We start from the raw sequence: 24,642 nt of genomic DNA on the forward strand, positions 1-24,642 counted from the left end.
GGTCCCTTATGTCGCCACTTATTGTAAACACCAATCAGACATGACAATAGGTGGCGACATCAAGGTCCTGGCAACTATACGGTTACGGATGTTAGGATCTACAAGTGACCACACCCAACCATCTCAGATCACACCCTTAGCTCAGAATAATTGTGACCTGTCCCGACAAAATGAGCGTCAAATCGCATCCAGCTCTTCCCAATTTTGAGGGTTCAAACTTTCGAAGTCATATTGAAGTGGAGGTTAATTTGGTTTTTGTTTTTAATAAATATTTATAAAGAGTAATTTATCTCCTATATAATTCCAAATATTTTGCAGGATCATATATTTAAAAATGTCATTTTCAAAGCAATTCTGACAATAGCACTGTTCATGCCTGCTCTGAAATGTTGAAACAATGTTGGGAACACAGACAGAAAGCTACCACAACAATGTCACCTTGTCACCTCATACTTTTACCATATTAGCGTTCCATGCATGGACCGTTGGAAAGCTCCCTTTCTACTGAATTTCAAAACATCAATATCTCCATTTTGGAAAATTCTGACTTCCAGCTTATTTTGTAGTGACAGGTCACAATTGAGTCCAGCCACGCCTACAGTCTCAAGTCACGCCCACTACTCGTACAATGTTGATCAAACTACCTCAACCATCTAAAGCCATACCCTTTGCCCGTAACAATGTGATGAGGCCACACCCACTGCTCCTAATTTCTTTAGCAGGCCACACCCATCTGCCCCACCCTCTCACCTCAACAAAGAACCTCAGCATCTCGTTATCTTTTGTTCGTTCCCTCAAGTACTTCATGCAGTCGTCCTCATCTGTACAGAACTTGATGTACGGTGCAAACAGATCTGCAAACTGAGGAAATCAATCCACAAAACAGTCTTACCAATACTTGGAATTTGGCAACAAGTCTTTTCCATCTCATCTGCAAGATGCTTGAATGTTTTTATCGATAATCAATCTCGCTCCTACCCCTTCAAAAGCCTCGGCCAAGTCTAAGGCTGATGGGATCCTTTTCTCCGTTCGTGCCTTCTTGACCACGTTGGAGAGCTTCTCCTTCCAGAATCTGGTGTGGAGCTTCTCAATGGCAGTTATGTTGCTGAAAATCTTCTCTGTCTCGATCTGATAACAAGATCAACAAGAACTTGGCAAGTTGAGTCAAATCTCACAAAAACTTTCTTCTGAAAGACCTGATCATTGATTCTATTAAGTATTTTGGGTTAGAACTTCCCCCAAACTGCAAAATCATTGATGACACAGGAACCCAACAACGCTGTAAATAAATTCTCACGGGATAGCAAGCCTGGAGTAATAGTGGCTGGGCTCTACCTTCCTAAATCCCATAAAATCCTTCAAAACCCTCCTGGCTGATTTTTAAAGGCTCACAGAGGGTAAGGTTTAATTAAGGACCACCATTTCAAAGCACAGAATGCCACTGCACCCCCGTTCAAGAACACAGACAGCTTGACATTTTGGGATTCAATCACAAGAAGACTGGGGGGTCAGTTAGTAGGCCTACAGCCCTGGACTGCTACTACAGCTGAAGAGCTTGACTAGGAGTGACATCTCACAAGGCCAGTCACAAGGCCAGTCACAAGTCCCTTCACAAGGTCAGTCACAAGTCCTTTCACAAGGCCATTCACAAGTCTCTTCACAAGGTCAGTCACACGTCCCTTCACCAGTCATAAGTAACAGGGTGACCACTGACAAAAGAATGCTTTTATCACAGCTCATTTCAATAGATGAATTGGCTTAAGACTGAATGACTTGTGACGGACTTGCAGGGACTTGTAACAGACTTGAGTACAACACTGGGCAATTCTAATGGCCTTTACCTCATTAAGCATGACAGATGCTTGAAGGTTGATCAGCGTGCACAGATAGAACTACAATGAGATAAAAGATATAAAAATGAAATTAAGATTCGGTCTTCCGATTTCTGAAGAAAGTCTGTGCCAACTCATGCAGCACTGTATGACATCAAAATCAAAATTACTGATGGTGGGCTAACTCACTACGTTACAAGGTTACAATGTAGGTTGAGAAATATCCAGCCTCCAGCACTGTATGAGGCAAGTTCCCTCGTTTTGGGAGGGGGGCAGGAGGAACCCTTCAGAGGAAATCGGTGAATGTTTTGCATGGTCATAAGTTGCTTAATTAGATCCTTTACCAGCATTGCACATATACATGTGTGTGTACAGATAGAAAACCATTTATGCCTACTCAAGTGACACTGTGAAAGCAAGTTGGGGGTTTATGCACAGCATCTTTTGTGAGGTTGTAACTTATTCAGGGGTGTGAGAGGCAAAATTCAAGCTGAAAACAGCTGGCAAAACTGAAATGTAAAAAGTTCCATTACTTTTGTACAGACCGGGTGTACAAAAAAGCTGAAATTCAGGGTCAGCATCTAAACCAAAAAAAAGCTGAGATCGGCTGAAAAGCTGAATTCTCACACCCCTGCTTGTAATGCAACTTGTGCAAAATTGCAGAGTTGACTGCCCGACTTACGTCAACAATGATGCGAATGTTCTTAATGTAGCCAACTTCAGTCCTGATGATCTCCCAAATGGCCTCTTGCTGGTCTGTCTGCTTCTTGGTGAGCTGGCTGATTTCCTCCTCATCGCCCAAGGCTCTCCAAGACTCCTCCTATGTGAACAAATGTCCTGGTTACAGAAAGCTAGATTCACAATTCAACTGAATGGCCATAAATCGGGGAGTGGTTTGGGGCTGCCACGGGTGATTTGTTTCAGTGAAAGACTGTTAAAGATGGGGAAGTGCCCCTACATTTTTGGACATGTTTGAGACTGTTGGTGTGATTCTGTATTATTAAGTTCTTGGTTTTTACAGCTTATTTGGTCTCAGTTCTTATTAAACTCGTAGTGAAATCTGGGTCATTCTAAATGGTTCTAGAAATATTTGTATATTATTCTTGACAAAATTGGCTACAAGCCAGTTCTATTTTAGGCTAAACTGTGATCAATCGGCTTAAATCGGTCTGATTTGGCTTCAGAATGTTGATGGAATCTCATGCACCTTTTGCAGTAACAAAGCATTGGTTTCACGGATCGATGATTATCAACAATTTTAACACAAATTTCATAAAAGATGTTATCATTTCAACAACGCCCTCTGTTGTCCAGAAAGGCATGGGCAATGTTAAGTATTTGTAAAAGTGCCCTTTTCAATATAAATGCCAAAAGGGATGTTGGACCATTTTCATACATGAGAGAAGAGCATAAAGTTCAACCTCCACTCCATGGGCTGTGTGCGCGTTCCTTCACTAGCCCCTAGAAAATTGACGCTTACTGGCTATTCAGGATTTCAAACACTACATGCTCGTGCCCAGGTATTCTCCTGCGCGTCGTGCATGCATAAGTCTGCGTCACGTGTAAACACATTGACTACACACCCGATTTGAATCTCCCAAAGAGTGGGATATTTCAAGATCGTACCCATGGGAACGAGGTTGCATAAAGTTGGACCAAAAGAAAAGATCAACAGCTGGGCCCTTTAACTGCATGATAAAAAGTACCAACAGAACCGAGTTCAATGACCAGCCACTCACAAGTTGGAAACATTCCTCATCATCCTCTCTCTTGGTAGTGAAAGTTAGCAGAGCTGGGAAGTCAGGAAGACCATTGATCATGAAGTCATCCAGCGTCTGCTGTAACTTGAGGAATTTGGGATCTACCTTTTCCTAGGCAGAGGGAAAAAGCGAGGTATTCAATGAAACCGTTCACGTTATTGCGTTCATCACATGTGCCCTGCCTTGTTGAGTATTGCTCGTAAAATGTGACTGGTGTAAAGGCTGGAACAGCGAGAAAGAAAAACTTGAACCTGTGTCACCAGATCATAATGACAATTCACAACAATGTTAAGAATCAATCACAATTTCCTCGAAGCTGGTGTAAAGGCTAATTACCTTTGCCGGGTCTTGGCCACTGACGACTGACGTCCGACGATTGCCCTTGTTGGAATTAGGGATTGGATCTGGTTGATTTATCCCCAAAAGTTTGGTGAGATCTTTCTTCCTCTCTAAAGTCTGGGTAGATTGCTACGAGCCAAAAAACACAAAATCCCTAATCAATGGAATCTGGTAAACCACTGTGAGAAAAAAACAGCCTCGAAATTTCACAGCAAGCTGTTCATGTTTAGCGGCTTATCAAAACCACTATCGTGTTCATGCATGACTGAGCGCTCAGTGGTGGCATAGAGATAGATCAGGCCAACACTTCGCTGTTAGGCACATGGCACCCTCACAAAGACTGTATATTTGTGCACAGTCCGGTGAAAATGTATGCATGTTTTGCTGTTATGTGAGCAACACGGTTAATGTCAGAAGTCTGGCTTATAGGATGCTGTTTCTAAGACCTCCCCCACCCCTGCCACTGTTCATGCATCACGTCTGGCTACAGCACCGCCGAAACACAACCCCATCCATGAATGACATCGAGAAAATTGGCCAGTTTGCTAGACTTTTTGCAAACCGTTTAGCAGCTATAATGAGACTGGCTCTGCCAAGCTATTACTACAGCAAATCTGAATGCATCTTTTGTAATGAATAGATAATGGTAGAACTGGAGCATGACTGAGAAAAAAAATTAGCAAGTTGGAACTCAGCTACACCCCTACTGTGTGACCTCTCACCCTTGACCTCTCGTTCTTGCTCTGTAATGCAATGACGTGAACTTTGAGTTTGAAACTACAGCAGCCCAAATGTCATGCATCCTGAATTTATGCTGCATAGTAAGGCCACTCCCCATACTGCCAAAAAAGAAAACATGAGAGACGTACGGGTCTAGCTTCATTACAGAAAGGACTGGCATGTCATACATTGAACCAGTAACAGAAGCATCCTGTCAGCAAGGGTACCAATTAACAAGCCTTTTTCTCGCAACACCTGCAAGGATAATCCTCGGCCATTTCTGGGAGCCATGTTCCTAGAAGTACAGTAATCATTTGGCTCTCTTGACAGATGGACACAAATACATCCACGCATGCTTCCAATTGAGGCGTACAGCTGACATTTCTGAGAGTTAGTTTAGGGTTAACATTTTGGAATTATTTTGCTGTCATGCATATCATATGATACATCATTAAACGTGTTCTTATCAGCATGTCCACATACATGTAGAAGCAGAATATTCAAATGGCAATGTGATTCTTGTTACAGATGAATGAAAATACGCCTACATGCACGTACATGCATCAGGTCTAGCCTGCAAATAAACAATTGCTCTTATTGAAATTAATGATAAAAAAGACAACCCATGGCTGTAAGAATTTCGATTGTTAAACTGTATCAGTTTTTTTTTCAACTGAAAACATGAGACAAAGAAATGCCACAATTTGAACATTCTTCCAATTTCTGTGTAGAATTTGCGTACTAAATTTACGGGTTTTATCTCCCTGCATTTCGACAACAAATCTGTTTGCTTCACAATCTACATCAAACAGTTAATTTTTTTTCTCCTTCATACTTTTTTTCTTGAAGGGGGGTGGTGGTGTACCGCCCAATGCAGTATGACTACTCCAGTGCCTAAAGTCCACAGCTTCATTTTGCATGTCAAAACTGAGACTAAAATAAATAAAAAGAACCAATATTTGGACGAGATAAGACTGCAGAGTCTGGCAAACAGAATTCTCTCAGGCAAACTAGGACTGAAAACAAAACGCACACAAAATGTAGGCATTAACAAAACAAAGTAGAAATCCTACACTAATCCTACACTTTTTTCAGCAAAAATTCACAAATAGACATGCAGCATGCAGTGTTGGTCATTCATACATTGTAAATACCTCAGACAGTCTCCTACAATGCCCACTGCACAAATTATGCGCTGGCACCTGGATACAAGTCAGTTCAATCAATTCTGATTGGTCAAGAGACTGTGTGCACGCAGCTCACCACACACGCACCAAGTCCATATAAGGAGATTCTTTTGGACAACCATAAAATAAATGGACAGGGGTGTTTGGGAAAATGAAAGTAAAATTCTAGAAAAAAATCGTTGGAAATCTATTATACATATTGACTTCTTTTGACTCTCTGACTCAAAAAAAGGTATTTATGAAATGGAATCAATATGCTTGGCCAGTCTTTAACATTTAAGACCTCAAGAGACTGAACCCTGATTATGCCCTCGCCTGCAGCTCAGGTATGAGTCTGCAATAATGCACGTTTATACAACAAAATTATATACGCATTATTTGCTTGATTTCAGTAGGGAAAAAAATACAGCTTCAACTGAGCTGGAGCTGAGAAAAAAAGCGACTTACACTGCAGAAAAGAATCACAAATCAGGAAATTGTCTAACATCCACGCTTACTTTCTAAAACAATGTGAGCTCCAAAAAATAAACAAATCAAGCAAAAGAAACAAACAAACGAACCAAAATTCAGTGATCAGTGTGGTAAAAAGACCATTTCATCTCCAGTCTTGCACGAGAGCTACAGGTTGACATAAAACCAAGGCAAATGAGTCACAGTCACTGAGCTCTTGGGCAGGAATACATGTACACGTACAGCCCACTTTTACCACAATAAGCCCACAGCTGGTCTCACGCAATATACACCACATGCCATTTTAGTTGTAACCTGTTTTTTTGCTGAGCAGGGTTTCTTTGGATTATAAAGCAAATTTATGGGCTTAACAGAAACTGGCCCTTGGATAACCATTTAAATGTCAATTGTAACAGACAGTTCATGTCAGAAATGGCTGGTTGATATGAATACCCTGGCATCGGCATGTACTACATGTTTTCCTGTATGGTGCACCCTGCATCTTTTGACATTTTTTACTTAAAACCTTCCTGAATCCTGTAAAATCCTCCATGGTTCAGAAAACCTGCAACACATTCTTCGCACTTCAACATTCAAGGGGCATCAAGCTCCATGAAAAGTAAATGTAACAGTGGCTGAGTTCTACCTCCCTCAATCCTACAGAATCTTTTAAAGCTTGGCAGTGGAATGTTGCAGCTAAGACAATCTTACGCTCACACAGATTCATCACACTGCAAGCCTGTTTCATGCCTTGCAGTATGACAGGCGATTTTACCTACAGTATATTTGTGGTTCTGATGGGAAATTGAATACTCAAGAAATCTGCCTCCTGGAGGATTTTGGAGGAAACGGAAGGTTTTAATCGTCAAAGCAACACTGAGTGAAATGGTCTACTGGCTGGCATGCAATGTAGAGAACGGAAAAGTGGACAAACAGAGAAGAGAAAGAGAGAGCATACTCTTGGTGGTGGTGGTTGAAGCTCCTTCTGTTCCACGCCCAAGAATTTGGACATATCCTTGCGCATCGGAATCGTCTGAATGACCCAAAATGAAACCAATGTTGGAGAAAGGGTGCAAAAGGAGTTTTACAAATACAGAACAATTCAACACCAAAATGACAATGACAATCGCGATAAACAACTACATGGTGACAATGAGGATGTTGACACTGTGGACAATGACAGCCTGTGCCATACTGAGAATGACAACAAAAAGGAAAACAATGACAGGCAGATTGTGGTGACGGTGACAATAACAAGGAAGTTGGGGAAAGGTGTTCTTGTCAAGTTGGCAATGGCACAGTGACAGAAATGGTCATGGCGGTGATCACAGAGCAGGTGATCATGGTGGTGCTGGTGAAATGGATGTAGGGGTAGAGGTGATGCAACCTTGTATGCAGGATCTACTTCCTACATCGATATCAAGCGATCTATCTTTACTCTGACAGTTGAACATCAGTAGCTAGACATGAATTTGCAGTTAGTGATTTTCATGTCAGCAAAGGCAACGTCACTTTTCACACATAATACCCAAGTAAGTGCCCCAGATGCTCCCAACACACACAGCATTTTATTTTTCAGTCAGTGTAGTCGTGGAGATGGGATAAGATGACTGTTAGCTTACAGCTTTAACAAAATGATTCCAACATTTTATTTTGCTTAACGTGGGGGACTTGGACATATACCGGTACATACGATTCTGGTGTTAGCGTTCTCAAATATCAGGGCAATAAGATAGGTACAAATTTGGATAGAAATGATTGATGAGGATAAGGGAGCAATATGGTGATGGTGGTGATGAGACGGGGTGACAGTGGTGATGACTGTAACATGATGAAGACAATAATAATAAAAATAATGAAAGACAATAACTTCAATGATTACAATATTCATACCAAAGATAAAGCTTTATAAGCTCCAAAATTATGTATGGAGTTGGAAATCCCAGTCACAGACCTACATGTAAGTGTGAGATGCACAAATACATCGTACATACCCACCCCAAAAGGACAAAATAAAAGACCCAGCAGACAAGTGAAATAACAGCTGCAGTGTGTCTCACACCTACACAAAATGGCCACAGGAGTATGCACATTCAAACGAAAACTGGCAGTGTACATCTCTAAAGTGCGTCTAACTCAAGCCAGTTAGCACATGCACTGTGCTCGCATACATTGACTCTTGAAAGAACAGCTATGAAATTCAATCTCCACAGGTTTTCCTGATGCCAACAGAGTTCATACCAGTCAACTGACAACGTTCTCTGTCTTCCAAGCTACTAATGCGAAGGATACACTAACGGAAACAAGACAATGCTAAACGAGTCTACTCACTCTTACGAGGGGGAAAATACTTATCACTAGTTCAGACAAAGGATGTAGAACACAAATATTGGCTGCTTCAAGACCAGTACATTGTACATGTCAAGTCCTAGTACATGTAAAACTAGCCTCCGACTGTGATTCAGGGAAAATTCCATTTCTCCCAAGGTGAACCAGAGGAAGAATACCAGTGTGTTATCGCAACCAATCAGTAATTAACTAGAACACCTCAACCAACGATTCTGTGCAGCTTAGCGCATATGTATTTTTTTTTTAATTGAACGCAAAACAGAAACTTCTCTTCCACTTCTACGGACTCCCCCGTAACAAAATCTTTTGCTCTGGTTAATCTGATCTGTTTGTAACCTAACCTTCAGAAACATGAACAAAATGAACAAAACTCGGAAGTACATATATACATGTACACTGCGCTTCAGTTGCTGTGAATATTGCTCAGCAATGGCTAAGTTTCCAGGGATCTAATGCATTCCAAATTCTATTTCTGTGTAGAGTATCATATGGCATACGCTTAACCAAGTCAACAACAGAATCTGTGGTTGAGATGTTACTCCTAAGAACAGATGAAATGCTGCAGCCATCGGTTCAGGCAAAGATAACAGGAACGTACGTCGTACATTGTAAATGCAAAATTCTGAGGAACAGGTCGTATTGTTTTGACATGCACACGTGCAGGTGTTCAACACTGAGGTACCAACCTGGTAACCAAGTATTCCCATGAAAAGAACTGCTATGCATGTACGGTGAATGAGAGAAAAAGTGATTTGCAGGTCAAAGGTCAAAAATTATTCAGGGTCACTAACATGACATGAGGGTCATATATAGGTCAATAAAATGTGTAGTTTCAGAACCTGAAATTAACAACACCTTGGTGCCTTACAGAAAAGCAAGATTATTAAAAGTTAGTGCTTTAAGAAGCCAGGCAGAAAGTTCTAGAACTTTCCTGGGCAACAACTGTTCCATGTTCCAGATGCTACTTACATGTAATGCACCACAGGTGCATCACTTTTGCTCTGGAAAATTAAATTATCAGGCAAAACATACCATAGAACCAGAAATTGATAATGTGAAAAAAAAAAACCTTCAATTGGTGAGAACATTTTCACCTACCCCAAGAAACGGCTCCCCCACGTCTCCATTTTCTCCTTCCTCCATTGTCTTCTGGTCAAAGCTTGGACTGATCAAAGCTTTAGAGTGTCTGCCTGCTTTAGCTGAAGCAAACAAATCAGATTGTCATAAAACAAATGGAGTTTTCATGCTGTATAATCCATGCAATGCTGATGGCAGCGTCCATCCTGTTCCCTGCCTTAAAAGTACATGTAACTTGATGCAGAGAATATTATCAAGCCAACCCCTCTACATGTAACAGTCACGACTGCTTCAGTCATCACACAGGTAACTGTTCACTAGAAGCTACGGGAACTAAAACTAACAGTTTCAACCTGTTTCTTTGTTGTAACAGCAACATGCTAAATCTGGAATGTTAGAAAATCTGGTATACCAGTATATACATGTGTATGTACCACAGCTTTCCTAAAAAGATGCCACTTCTAGTGCATACTTACTGTCATTCAAAGAAATTTGAGGACTACAACGTTTGCCATAGGTTATAGGGCACTGCACATGCAGGTTTTAAAACACGGTTTTAAAGACAAAACAAAACATCCCAAAACTACTTATAAAACAACTAAATCCCACTTGACATACCTTATGTAAAAAAATTACAGCATATGCATTGACTACTGACACTAGCGTATGGTCGGTCAACTGGCTATTAATCTACATCCTCCTCAAAAAATCTGAGGGTCAAAGGACAAGGGTCAAGGTTCAGATGTAAATTCTTACCTCTGACATAAAGGTGCCTGCCACCTAAGGGTTTGACCGTAAATTCTAGCGGGGTTGGGGATGTGGATGATTCAATGAAGATGTCGATGGTTCGGATGTCAATGTCGGCCGTTGCAAGAATTGGCTTAATGGCGTCCCTGTCAGAAGGACAATAACACTGGTGATTAGAAACTGTGTACAAAGTCTATGAATTTGGGTAGAACAAGAAGAAGAAAAAAGGGAAAAAATCACTGCAAAAGCAAAGGCTTTTCCCGAAATCTCCAGGGGAAAAATTCCAATATTTTCAATGTAACAAATTCAAACCTGGTGTGGGAAAATAGTTATGTAAAACATTTCTTGACAGCATTTAAAACTGTTGAGTGAAATCCATCTGGCTGAATGTCTCAATCTTCACTTCAATGTAAATCTGACTTCTGACAGTACTAGGTTTACTGCACATTTTCGAGTTCTGAATTAACAGACCTGCAAGTAGTCATCAAGTAACTTGACTGTGTTGTGATTAAATGTGTTGGTTTACCTGATAAATCAAACAGCACTCATGGAAAATAATAATCTCAAGGCACAAGAGAACAGCCTGAACATTTCTTCAACCTCCAAAATCTCAAATATTCCAGGAAAAAAACTTCTGCCCCAAAGATTATACGAACACAGAGACAGGACCGCTTTAAACGTCAAAGGGTGCACATGGCCGACCTATATTGTAAAGACATTTCAGCAAAAACACTTCCTTTTGAGGTCTCATGACAGACTGCTTGCTTCATTATTATTGTTCAACATGAAACGTGAAAATCACACTGCACAAAAAACAAATAAAAATTGGCTGTTTGATTAATTGAAGCAGTATTAAACTAAGGAAGGATTCTTCCCCCCTCCCCACAAAAAATATTCATAAGCTGCAGGCTCATCTAGTAATGGTACAATAAACATGTCAAGGAAGTGACAATTACAAAAGTTCCTCAATGTCTTAAATATTAATGAGTGTTTTTCTCATTGGAGGACTAAGGGCACACGGTGGAATCTATCGTCTCTTGTTTGCATCTCTAGCCTCCATATTTTACACTAAAAGGATTACACTAAATCTATTTTGTTGGACTATCAACGGCACGTGATGGAATTTCAGGGTCTTTTGTTTCACAACTTTTACCTTAGTGTCAGGTCTTTGACTGTCTCAACTTCATGTGTCTGTGTGTAGAACCGGAGATCAAAGATCAGGGTGAGGAACTCCTTCTCTGCCGCCCTCTACAAGTGAATCATCAAAAACGAATCATTCCCAAACAAATTCATTTTTTTTTTTAAACAACAGAAAAAGGTAAAAACAACTTCAAACAACGATGCAGAACCCTTTTATCACAGGTCTTTTGAACTCCATCCAGAATACCAGTGATGTGTCAAACTCTACACAAAAACTGCACGAAATATTTTTGTTCAAATATTTGAAGTACTGTACTGTGTAAACCCTTTGAATGTACATGTACAGTACATGTAGACACACTGATCTATGGCATAAGACATGTACCGGTACATGTGCATGTTTACCGGGAAGTAAAAAGATTGTACATGTACACGTATGATGCGCACTGCACACCACTTCCTTATAACACAGGACTAAAATCTAAAACAAACAGCGATGACTAGTACAAGGAAGGCCAGAGTATATCAGTTAAACCTCAATGGATGGAATACATGTACATGTATGCTAACAGGTGTGTCATTGTTTTTCACACAAATAATATCACAAGTACATGTGCATAATGCACCTGTAGACAAATCAGGCTAGATGCTGTACTCACATAAGCAGATTCTGCAGAGGTTGTTGGTTGTAGAAATCAACTGCTATACATACATGTACATGTGCGTCTGTAGGCCGTTACAGGAAATATCCCCAAACCGAATTATCTGAACAGGATCTGTCAAATTGGGCTGATTTCTTCTCTCTCAGGGCATTCAGAACCGGGGGGAACAAGTTCATTGTTTGACAAATATTTCGTCAATGCACCAAGATCACACAAGTCCGTCGCAGAGCCGGCTGTCTGAAGTAGAGTTGAAGGGCAACCGTATACAACCCCATCCGCAACTGGTCGCAGTCATTTCCTGGTCTCGGCCACACAGAGTTACTATCTAACAAAATAGAAACCTGCTACACCACACACATGCATATCATCTTCCTTCAGGTTGGATTATGGCTACCATTCTTAGGGAGTCATTGTCATGATAATTGGGTGCAGCATCAGTCACAAACCCCAGGGGGGGGGGCTTTGTGTAACTCGACGAGGTCAAACTGAGGCACATCCCCGGCTCACGCAGGTCCCTACGCATGCCAATACTTCCGGCTATATTTCCTTCCGTGCCCAATGAATTGGTATCTTACTAAGTATCCTGCCTCAATTAAAAGAAGAAAAAAAAAACTAGTGCAAGATCATAATGGAAATCTCACCAGCTGTCAATCCAAACGTCCATTTGTCAAAAAGTCCATAACCTCTCCTGGCATTTCCTATTTCTCGGACAACCAAACCATGTTGTCTTCCAATTTCATTCCTATCTGAACGAACCAAGCATTCACAGTATTTCCAAATCCTCGTACACCTGTACAAAACAGACCTAACCCTGGTACATGTACATGTATCCTTCTACATGTGTACACATGTACGTCACAGCTGGATGTTATTACCAACTTTCTAATGTCAAACTAGGGCTGGTCCCCACTACAAAAGCAAAATAAGCATTCACAAAGTGTAAAAACATATTCAGGTGGCAATTAAAATGCTTAACAGACAGACCAAGTGCAACCACTGTATACAGTGCAGTGACTGCTCTTTGGGCTGTTGGCAACCATGGATTAACTTTCTGTAAACACTGGCAGCCCACACAAAATGGTTAAGACAAAGTACATGTAAGTAAATAAAGGCACGTCTACAAGTAGGCCTATTTACTGTGTGTAGGCATGGGCATTACAAAGGTTTATTTTTGAGGGTTACCACTTTTGGGGGTGCAAAGCTCTCATCAGCAGCAATCTCTACTTCAGAAGATTGGTGAATCCAGTGCAATAAAATTTCGGACACTTTAATCAAAGCACCTGCTCTCTTTACATATTGGTTTTATGGTTAGGTTTTCAGCCAAAGCCAAACCCCTGACCAAAGCCACACCCCCGACCAAAGCCACACCCCTGAACAAAGTCACAGCCCCTAGCCAAAAGGAAACACCTGACCGACCAATGGTAGTGACAAGTTCAGTGACCTATTAAAGTGAAATTTCTTGGAAGATGCCGGTGGTTCTTTCCCTTACATGGACAGGTCAACCAGAAGTTCACAAGGTAGGGACAGGTAACCCACTTTCCTGTGTCTTCTTTCAAAGTAATGCTTCTAACATTCACAAACACATGCAAAGTTACCTGCAACGGCCAGAACAAGAAATTTGAGACCAATCCAACTAAAGACCTTCACTTCCCCGACAGTTTGCTGTTCATATTTCCATCAACAGCAATTTAATTTCTCGGACTCAATGTGCGCTACAGGTCTATATCAGTAAAAAAAACCTCTATTTTCAGAATTCTATTTCATTTGGAAATAGTGTCTGATGAAACTCTGAATTTCTCGGGAAAAAGTGGAGAGGAATTCATAAAGAGAACATTCCACTATAGGGCAAAAAACATTGACTTATCACCAATTTTCAATCATAAAACATGAATAGCCGTGCAGGTCGGATGGCCATAAGTCTCTCATGGTATAAGGAGTCATATTCAAACCCTTCCTTTCAAGAAGTTCAAAGGTCATCTTTCACCAGGGGGGCTACAAGTCCCCCTCTTCATCCCCTTCCCAATCATGCTACTTTGAATGTGCATGTACACTGTACATGTACGTGTACATACATGTACGGCAGCTGCCAATAAGCCTTTTGCGAATTAAGTTTGACCCAAGTTTTTTAAATTCATGTGAACATGGATTGTAACAACTTGAATTCTCCTTACTAAAACCACAGTTGCTATACAGTACCTCATGATTTGGGGCAAGCTTTTGCTTAGTTACATAAGAGACGCCTTGCACCAATACACTGTTCTCAATGGAAAAGAAGGGCACAAAAGAACCAGTCCATTCCAGAGAAGGTGGTCACTATGCAAAAGCTTGCCCCGAATCAAGAGGTATAGCAACAGTGTCTTTAGTCTGGGGAATTCAAATCATTATGTTTATGTGCAGTCCGATAACTCAGTGTGCCAGATTTATTCAAATTTAACTGGCAAATGACTTATTCTGTACATGATTCTGACTGATTACACCTACACATACACTCATGTACACATGAAGACAATGTCCGAAAATTTACCTTATAAAATACTTCAAAAGGCTTTTTAAAGCAGTTTTTTTTTTTAAAAAGCCCCATCTTCATTGTTTCTCAAGCATCACGTTTCCATTTGAACCCAGAGGAGGGCATACAACTTCCTTCAAGGCGCGGCATAGAAAATAGCGATAACTTTTACTGAGAGGAAATCTTTTTTAAACGTATTACCGGTATCTTCCATTCAAACTAATTTTAAAAAAATTTCACGGGCCCTTTAAACATGTCTTGCTTTGGATCAAATTTTTGTCTTGTCACCTCCCCAATATCATGTAACTAGTCTTACAAATTTGGGGGCTTTATTCTAAAGTTAGTCTTTTCTTTAAAAGACTGATGTTTGGATATTAAAAGTGCTTTAGTTGAGCCATACACCAGGCACTATAAACTCCAGTCTCACGATAACAATACTTCTATCACAAAGTATCTATGGTCTAGAGGTACAAAAGACATGTCCAATAGCATTGTGCATTGCTAACACCTTACCGCCAGATATTCCAATGAACTTTTCAAGGACGACCCTTTTGTGGGTACTCAGCCGGTTCTTCCCAGACTGTCATGTGACAATAAAGGTGTCATGTGACAACAAAGTGTTCATCATATCTTTCCACACTCCGGGCCTGGTCAAAAGATGGAGGTCGTACATCACAATCCATGCAGCAATTATATTGGCGGCACTAAAATGAGACTACAAAATTATCGGCGGGCGCTAAAATGAAACCACCCAATCTTGTTCCGCTGAAGATGTCTTTCCCTTTGTTATGAAAAAAGAAAGTGTTGGGTTTCATGCACAAAGTACTGGGACCCTGGTGCCTGGACATTATGCAAATGAACCCCGACACAATAGCCTATTGACAGAGTCTAAGCCAGTTTTTGTACTGAGGAATATATTTTTGCATTTCTCTCGAGGCTCAAGGATAAGCCCGCCATTTCTTTTGCTGCTGTTGGAAATTAGATGAAGGACTGTATGATTTATGTGTTCCGATCCAATGGTATAAATTAGCTTGCTTTTTTTTTTAATGAATTTGTAGTGCTTGGCTTTTGTACATGGAAATACGGACGCAACCAGAAAGCTACAAAAGGAAACATGGCTCTCTGCTTGATCAAATCTGATGTCCCACTTAGCAGAAATTCCTTTCCAGAAATCTGCCGACTATTTGGGCTACGATTTACAATGATTTCCACTACCACAGGCATTTTGGTAGGCTTTCTGAAAATACCCAAGGCGGGAAAAACCTCACTGATGCAAGCAGGCGTGGGAAAAAAGGTTCATTATGGGAGTGGCTGTGTATGTAGACATTTCACAGAAATAAGGTGGAGTTGGAAGTTGAAATTTACTGTTCATTCATACCAGGGGGGAGGGTACCACACCAAGAGGAGTTGGTCATGTGCCTGCGTAACTCTTCTTGAACAGAAACTGTTACAGCCACTTCTCAAGTCGATGATCTGAAGGCTCAAGAACAAATCTCTTTTATTTCCTGTCTCCTTTCAAAATCACAACCTGGACTTTCTGAAAAAATTCCACCAGTGCATTTCACAATGCCTCATGGAAATATGACCCAGAGAAAAAAACACACTCCCTGGCTGCCCAATATGTTGAGACGGCGATACATCCTGATCAGCTGATCTGCCAAACCCAGGGATGTCTTCCGCAACGAAACTTTGGCTGTTTGCCTCTTCAGTAAACACAACATTTGTCTTTGGTGCTGACCCAAGTGTCAAACTCTGTTCTATGAGCTACACCTGCACTAACGGCCTTGGTAAAATATGCAGTCTCCTTTTTTTCATATAAAATACAATACTATGCAACACAACTCAAGGCTTATAAGAGAAGAAATTTACATGTTTTTCAGTTATCTTGGTAATCCATGAAAAATAAAACCTAAAGATTTGGAGAATCAACTAGAGGGAAGTTTACAGTTCCGCTGGGTACAAAAACCAGTTTATAAGAAGTATAAAAGTAAATCTGAACTCAAACCAGATATCACAGATGAGTTTTGCTGAAATACCGGTATGCTGATCCGTAAATAGATCTTGGAACTTTTGTATATTTCCAGCACAAATATTTACCTTGGCGCCACAAACATTACATGTTTCACTTTCAGATAGAGTTCAAACCAGCCCCATTCACTGGTAACAGTGCAAGCATAGCCCTAGAAACACTGGGGATGGGCAATATGAAGGCTGGAACAAAGACTACCGGTGGGAGGCAGTGCATGCATTACATAAGCTCAAACATTCTCAATACATTCTCCTTTCAAATTGTGAAATGGCACATCATATCGAAGGGAAAATGCCTACACAATTTACAGTTTTATTGGCACTAAATTTATTTTTAAGAGTAGATGATGTACAAAAATGGAAAGTGTGTACCCAGGTGAAGTATTGTGCCTACACGTATATATATATTTGCATGGGATTAAGACATCAAACCTTACCATTTAACTGACGGCAAAAACTGGAGGAAAATTCCTCTAAAATGACTAACAGTACACAAGACAGATCGTTCTAAACACCGACTACGCTGACACAGATGTACAGGTACATGTAAGACAAACTCAGCTTGGGTGGTTTACATCCAGATATGTTTCGGTAAACACAACGGACACCGTTGGCCTCCATGGTGGCAAGAATGAATGGGCAGAAGTGAATCACAGAGGGGGGAACAAATACGAAATTTGCAAGTCACCCGAAATACGTTCTTCTTTCTGAATCTCACTAACGACAGCACTTGAAAGTTGATCTTGTGTTTACCTGAGGACAGTCCTAAAACAATGACATCACTGGGCCACTATTTTTAACCAAGCTTTCATGACACACCGGTACATGCACCCATACAGGTCTACACAAAGGCCTACAGTGTGCATGAACATGAACATAAACACGCACAATGAACCTGTTCTTTGCTTTATGGCATGTACATGTATGGTTAGACACAATATACATGTACATTGTATTGTCTGGACCCATGATGTTAAAAAAAACCCAGTACTCGCAAACAATGAGAAAGCCAGAACAGCTACCCGTAAATCGTGTCCCGGCTGTCATATGATTCGGTACACTCATTCATCAATTTTCCACGAGTGAAAAGTAACATAATGCTACTTACCTGCTAAACAAATAAAAGTATTTTGACGTCAATTTCAATAGTACTTCAATTTCCTATTTCACAGGTCATGGCTGGGACACATAAATGTCACACTTTTAGACCCTAAATTTATAGAATGACCCTAATGCACTTATATGTAATACTGTACAACTGCATGTTCATGTACAGTATGTATGCACATTGAAAGTTCAACCTGACCAATTCCTTCCTCAACCTAAAGAATTCTGTTCTGTGGGGAAAATAAACATCACACAACCTCCCTTGTTGAGAGGGAAATAGAATCCAGTCTTTCTGCTTCAGCAACAATGCCTTTATCATTCCTTCAACACTGTTTAAACAGATTACACAACTTTTCTATCACAGAAGGCATGACTGCGAGAAAAAGCAATGACAGTAATCCAATATTCCTTAACGTGATACCAACCTTTTGTAGTTCTGCCAAGGGTGATTCCGTTGACGAGATGGAACGATTCCTCCGATCCTTGACTTTCGGTGAGGAGGTAGGCGTCTGGAAACCGAAGGACAGAGATACATGTAATTTACAGAGTGATTTCATATTATGGTTGTGTCTCCACGAGGAGCATCAATTATTGTCAAGTTGCTCATTTTACTAAGGTGCCACATCTCCGAGTTACATCTTCCGTCTTCATCTCATGAAGAATGTAGAGGAGGCTGTTGCCCCGATTGGTTTTTAGCGATAGACACATTTTTCAGGATGCAGATAACTGCAGCTGCTTATTTTGTTAGCCGAATAACCCAGCACCAGCATGTACTGAGATAAGAAGAGAATTTGGACCGATGACAAAAGGCTGCATAATGTTTACATTTTCAATGTATACAAGTAGAAAGTTGAACAGGCACAAGATAATTACCCAGGCATTGCAAGTTCATGAATGTGGGCAGGGATGTCAAATCTTGTCTTCCATTTAATTTTCCTTTTTCTGTCTTTTATACTGGTATTGGAAAGGATTTGAGAAGCAAACAAAAACTTTGGTTTTACTCCGGTTATGGCCTGCATGTGGATTCAGAAGTAGAACAAGACTGAAGATGTGCAAAACCAATGGCAGAATAATTCATGCCCAGTGAGAAAAAAGTGTCTTCAACAACGGTAACTTGTGTTCCTGAACTGGATCTCTAAAATGACTTTTTTTTCCCTCCTTGGGACTCGACTTGCCTTGAGGAAAACTGACCTTTGACTTGACCTCACTTGAAAAAAAAAAGCCTCGTGCCTTAATAACTTTGTAGCTTGGTGAAATCATCACTTTGACTGGGGAAAACTTGACTTGTAGAAAATGGCTCACGACTGGAATTGATTTGACATGTTGCAAAATGACCTGGTTCCAACAATGATGGTAACTTAATACCCCCCCTCCTTAATAGTGTTTTGTTTGATATTCCCTCCCTGTCAGCCATGCCTCTTTTGACCTCAAATACAGAGGGGAAAAACTGTTCAAGCTTTGGTCATGACACACGGGCCTATCCAAAGTTGGTTGAATGGAACATGGAAGAATACATGTACTTTCAGATACACGGACATCATACTCACGAGAGTGTGCGTTCGTCTGATTGCAGACTTGCGAGTTAAGGTTTTCCTACCACTGTCTCTGAAAAAGAAAACAGACAATTAAAAGCCCCTGATGTCAGTTTACCCACAATGCTACAGTCTTCTTCTTTTAGAAGAAAATCAAGATATTTTAAAACACGAATTCAGAGAGTCATTTGAAACTTTCAAATTTTCCTGAGCAACAATGGTCGTCTTTTCTGAGTGGCAATGAAGGCAGTGAGTTTGTTTCTGTTTCTCCCAACTGCCTTCACAGGGCACCGGGATGAGTGGATTTCTTGAAATCTTCACAGGATAGAATTTGATCAAAAACCACTCCACATTGCTGTGCCCTTCACTCATGCGCACAGAATGTACATGTACATACATGTACATAGACGCCATTATTAAGATACTGTGGAAAGTTAAGTGCAAGACTTTGAGGGGCCTGTACTGAAGGTGGGACTGAGGTTTACACATTTAAACAAAAAAAGTTACAAATCCGTTGACAGATTTTCCCAAACATTTCAATGGAACCGCCCCTTTTACAGGTTTGCCGTTTTGATTGACACAATCTGCCGGTCGTTTTTATCGGACATGTACCCGGTAAACGATGCCTGTAAACTGTAATCTGATTGTTGGGTTACCTGACTGCTCAGTCATATCAAAGGAATACCATGAATTCATCACTGGAACATTGTGTCAATCATGTACACTGTATACAATTTGTTGTGTTTCAAGTTTTCAATGACACCGCGCGAAGGATGGGACGTTTGCACTTTGAAACATTTTTACGGTATGGGAAGGTTTTCTAAACATTTTTCAAATTACATGTACATGTAAATTCCAACCCTTGGCCTGAAGTTACACGAGTACTGTAACAAACATGTACTTCACAAACTTCTGTGAGGGGCATTCACTTTATAAATGCAGTGCAGATGAGCAAAGAGTTGTTGACCTTTAACTGGAATGGAAATGGAAAGTGAAAACAATTCCCACGCCTCAACCATATCACATGCACATAGACAGAGCAACAAGGTTTGAAGACAGCTTACGGTAGTTTCAATTTCCAGACTGGTGTATTACCGCACTTGGAAAAAAAGAAATGGAACTAAAGTCATTCTACTCCGATCGACATGTTCCCAGTATTGGTACATATATGTACCAGTAGGATATAAATGGTTGCCATTTTATTTGCAAACTCACACTGTAAATGTGCATTTACATGTGGAGTACAGCAGAAAAAGAAGCGATTGGTTTACTGGACACTGTTACATATAAAGTTCATCAGAATGGCTCACTGCAGTATTCTATGATCCTGGAAAAAGGAAACTGAACTCAAAAACAGACGTCAAAGTGTTTTGATAAATGTCAGCGAACAGCACTAGCACTAAAAAAAATGGTTTTTAAATATCAAACTTTAATCGAACAAAGGAAGTGAGACTACAAACTACAGACCCCAAAATGAATGCGGGGATTTTCCCCAAACAGCCCCGAAGATCACTATCCACCCACCAAACAAAAAATGCCTGTGTTTTGAATGTTTCCCTACAAATAAATTTGGATGAATGTTGCACATGTATTCAGCACAACAGATCTTACAGAAGAAAAGACAAAACACAAGACAAGACAGCTTAGACAAAACGCCCTGGAAAGCTCTGCAAACTGTGCCAGAAATTTGTTATCAATCGCTTCCACGGAATGCGTAACAGTTTCTCCCACTCCAGAGAGAACATTGTACAAACCAAACTTGTACACAAAATCCCAACATTACACAGTACATGTACTTGTAGTCTCGTAACACTAACACCATCAAACCTTTCTCTCTTTTAAAAGAAATACATGTACAAAAAATGAAAATAAAAACCGTCAAATAATGGCCTGAGTATACACATACAAAACATGATTATGCAAGAATGTAATTTTCACTTTAATACACCAATGTGCAATTTACAAACATGTCCAATGTAGCAATATGCCCACGAGGAACTAGGGCACAGACGCTGTGAATCATTCCTTCCAGCGTTTGCTGTACGAGCAGTTATTCTACATCTGCTTAGTACAGACAGAAGTGAATAAACACCATATTTTAGGGGAAGTGGTACTGAAAGTACCGGTGTACTTACAATATCCGGTACTGTACAACCAAGTCTTCCAATTCGTATACTAGATGTAATTCCAGTTTCATTTTGAGTACAGCACTCGAAACAAAAAGAGCACTTAAATGTACAACTGAACCGTCATGCAATATTACTACGACTCCAATAACCATTTATCAAAAGACCACGCTTCAATGTGGAGACATGTTTTTCTGATCAAACATTGGCTGTCTGCTTGAACAAATGGTCCATATTTTTTCATAAATCTTAATTACTCGGCAAACACCAGCCGATAAGATAAAACCATCGGACTGATAGCATCCAGGCAACAATAGAGACTGCAATTTGATAGTCTGTTATATACTGGTGAGCTTCTGTTTATGTGGTTCCAAGAACGCATTTCAAGCCATTCTACTTGTAACTAAACCCAAGCTGATCTAGCAGATAGACGGAACTCTTTCAGATCTGTGTAACAAAACTGTGTTTCTCATTTGATTGAGTTATTAAGGTACCCACAGTGTACATGTACGCATGTTTTTTTTAACTCTCGATCTTCAAATTGTTTTGCAAATCAACAAAGCTTGCCAAAAGCTGATCTGATTACAGACTCACATGGGAAATAGGGTGCACTGGATTACAAGACAGCCTGGATGCATCATTTCTGAAGGAGAGCTACCTTAGTACATAGGATTACCCTCTTTATCAAGCTACCTTATCCTGGATCCCACAACAGGGCTCCTCCTCAATCAGCCATGATATGGCAAGGATCAATGTCTTAATTTGCAATAAACATTACTGATGTGGCATTTCATTGAAAACTTGTTGCAATCAAGGGCTGAGCTGTCACTAAAGTTTGCTAACAACCAAGGTATGGTAGATGAAGACAGGCAATGCGATAGGGATTACAATCACTTGGACTCATTCAAAGTTTATCTTTTCCAGTTAATACCCCTGACACTGTGCAGTATATCAAATGGAAATTACCCTGAGATCCAAGTACCAGAAATGTACATTAAATGGTTCAAGGTGTATATTTGCACAGTTGGCATATGAAATGTTATCTTCAATGTACATTAACTCAGCACTGTGAATATCTGATCACAAGCACATCTGCTCACGGCAGAAGGTATAGCATTGTGAGGTCATCTTTAGAAAAAAGTACAAGAACAGAATGTCTGATGTTGCTGAGTTACTTTTCTGGAAGTTGAGTCAGTCACATTCTCTTTTCGTCACAGGTCAATTTTCTACACATCACATCAGTCACAAGTCATTTTTCTACAAATCAAGTTATCAGGTACCAGGTACATAGTCACAAGTCATTTTTCTAAAAGTCAAGTTTGTCACAGGTCATTTTTTTCCCACAAGTCAGCCTCAGTCACAAGTCATTTTTCCACACATCAAGTTTGTCACCAGTCATTTTTCCATATAAGTCAAATTTCCTAATGAAAATACGACTTGATGCCAACTCAAAGCCAAGTTTGCAAGCCAACAGCAGTGCGTTGCCCTTGTCTGTCTCCCACACTACTGGTATGCATGTATGTGCCTGTACAGTTCCAGTTCCTTCCAAACCCATCGAGAGATTTTGGAGGATTTTGAAGGATTAGGGAATGTACCAGTACAACAAATGTAAAATGTATGCCTACAGTGGAGGATTTTCCAGGATTGAGGAAGGTACTGTGCCGGTCAGTAAGGTCCAGCCACTGTCCAGCCAATGTTACACATGAAAGGCTTGATACTCCTTAAAAGTCAACTTTTTTAGAACAAAGAATGTGTCATTTTTCCTACAGGTACATGTACCGGTTCACGGATTTGGAAGAATTGAGGATGGTTTCTGGCCAAAATCATAAGGAATTAAATTAAAATAGAGTTCTTTGCACAGATACAAAATGGTAACAACTTGAACATACACCTTTTATGCATGTATTACATGTCTAATTTACTTTCAAGCCTTTAAATGTACACATATACTTGTTAAGCATTTCAAATACAGTAAGTTACCGGTACATGTACCCGGTACCCAGTACATGTAAAGTCATAGCTCCCCATCCTCCAATGGCTCTCTTCATATACCCGGTACCCAGTACATGTAAAGTCATAGCTCCCCATCCTCCAATGGCTCTCTTCATGTACCCGGTACCCAGTACATGTAAAGTCATAGCTCCCCATCCTCCAATGGCTCTCTTCATATACCCGATACCCAGTACATGTAAAGTCATAGCTCCCCATCCTCCAATGGCTCTCTTCATATACCCGGTACCCAGTACATGTAAAGTCATAGCTCCCCATCCTCCAATGGCTCTCTTCATGTACCCGGTACCCAGTACATGTAAAGTCATAGCTCCCCATCCTCCAATGGCTCTCTTCATATACCCGATACCCAGTACATGTAAAGTCATAGCTCCCCATCCTCCAATGGCTCTCTTCATGTACCCGGTACCCAGTACATGTAAAGTCATAGCTCCCCATCCTCCAATGGCTCTCTTCATTTACCCGGTACCCAGTACATGTAAAGTCACAGTTCCCCCCCCCTCCCATGGCTCTCTTAAGACATGTGTCAAACTCAATATGCACATGTGAACCCTGATGTACCAGTACATGGTCCTGTGCCTACATGTACATGTATGTACATACATGTATACAGAGGTTGAACACCACAATTCAGTTTGTTTTGTAAACGTGTCAGAAACCTATTTGAACAAAACTTGAGAACTGTTACATGTACCTTTCAACAGCAACCGCGTAATTTGTGAGCAATTCCAAGGTTTTCTATTTCACACGGCTAAACGAACAGTGGCCACCTGTAATATTCCTGTACTGAGTGATACCAGCAAACATACTTATGTGTACTTGACCTAGAGTGAAAAAATTCCTCTCGGCAAGACCAGTAGGGTAGTGCTGCATGCAAACTACTGTACATGTACATGTACATGTTGTAGATGCAGTGCACACCACACCCATTCATATTCTAATTGGGCCATTTTAGCACCCTTGTGGCATGGGGTTTTATAAGTTACCAAAGCCCTCATCTGAAAAGAGGGGGTCACAAGTTTGACATTGACAAACAGCTGCGACCTGGGTACATTTTTTTTCTGTCTTTT

At 40.5% G+C, this 24,642-nt stretch overlaps 1 protein-coding gene across 5 annotated transcripts in view; it reads right to left on the bottom strand.

Annotated features, from left to right (window-relative positions):
• Positions 1-24,642, bottom strand: part of LOC110984608 (pleckstrin homology domain-containing family G member 5-like) — a 37,863-nt gene that overhangs the window by 6,594 nt on the left and 6,627 nt on the right. For 3 of the 5 annotated variants that reach the window (XM_022244957.2, XM_022244956.2, XM_022244959.2), the window contains exons 4-15: positions 19,452-19,509; positions 18,330-18,413; positions 11,615-11,709; positions 10,471-10,607; positions 9,736-9,836; positions 7,247-7,321; positions 3,929-4,060; positions 3,572-3,703; positions 2,515-2,652; positions 1,842-1,892; positions 979-1,128; positions 751-861 (exon numbers count right to left, since the gene is read on the bottom strand). In XM_022244957.2, the coding sequence (XP_022100649.2) occupies positions 751-861; positions 979-1,128; positions 1,842-1,892; positions 2,515-2,652; positions 3,572-3,703; positions 3,929-4,060; positions 7,247-7,321; positions 9,736-9,836; positions 10,471-10,607; positions 11,615-11,709; positions 18,330-18,413; positions 19,452-19,509 (1,264 nt within the window). Of the gene's footprint in view, positions 1-750; positions 862-978; positions 1,129-1,841; positions 1,893-2,514; positions 2,653-3,571; positions 3,704-3,928; positions 4,061-7,246; positions 7,322-9,735; positions 9,837-10,470; positions 10,608-11,614; positions 11,710-18,329; positions 18,414-19,451; positions 19,510-21,571; positions 21,720-24,642 lie in introns of those variants that run through there. The other 2 variants (XM_022244961.2, XM_022244960.2) reach the window with 2 other exon arrangements.

Source organism: Acanthaster planci, linkage group LG16 (genome assembly GCF_054643075.1).
Source record: "Acanthaster planci isolate LZ-2023a linkage group LG16, COTS_SCS, whole genome shotgun sequence".
NCBI lineage: Eukaryota > Metazoa > Echinodermata > Asteroidea > Valvatida > Acanthasteridae > Acanthaster > Acanthaster planci.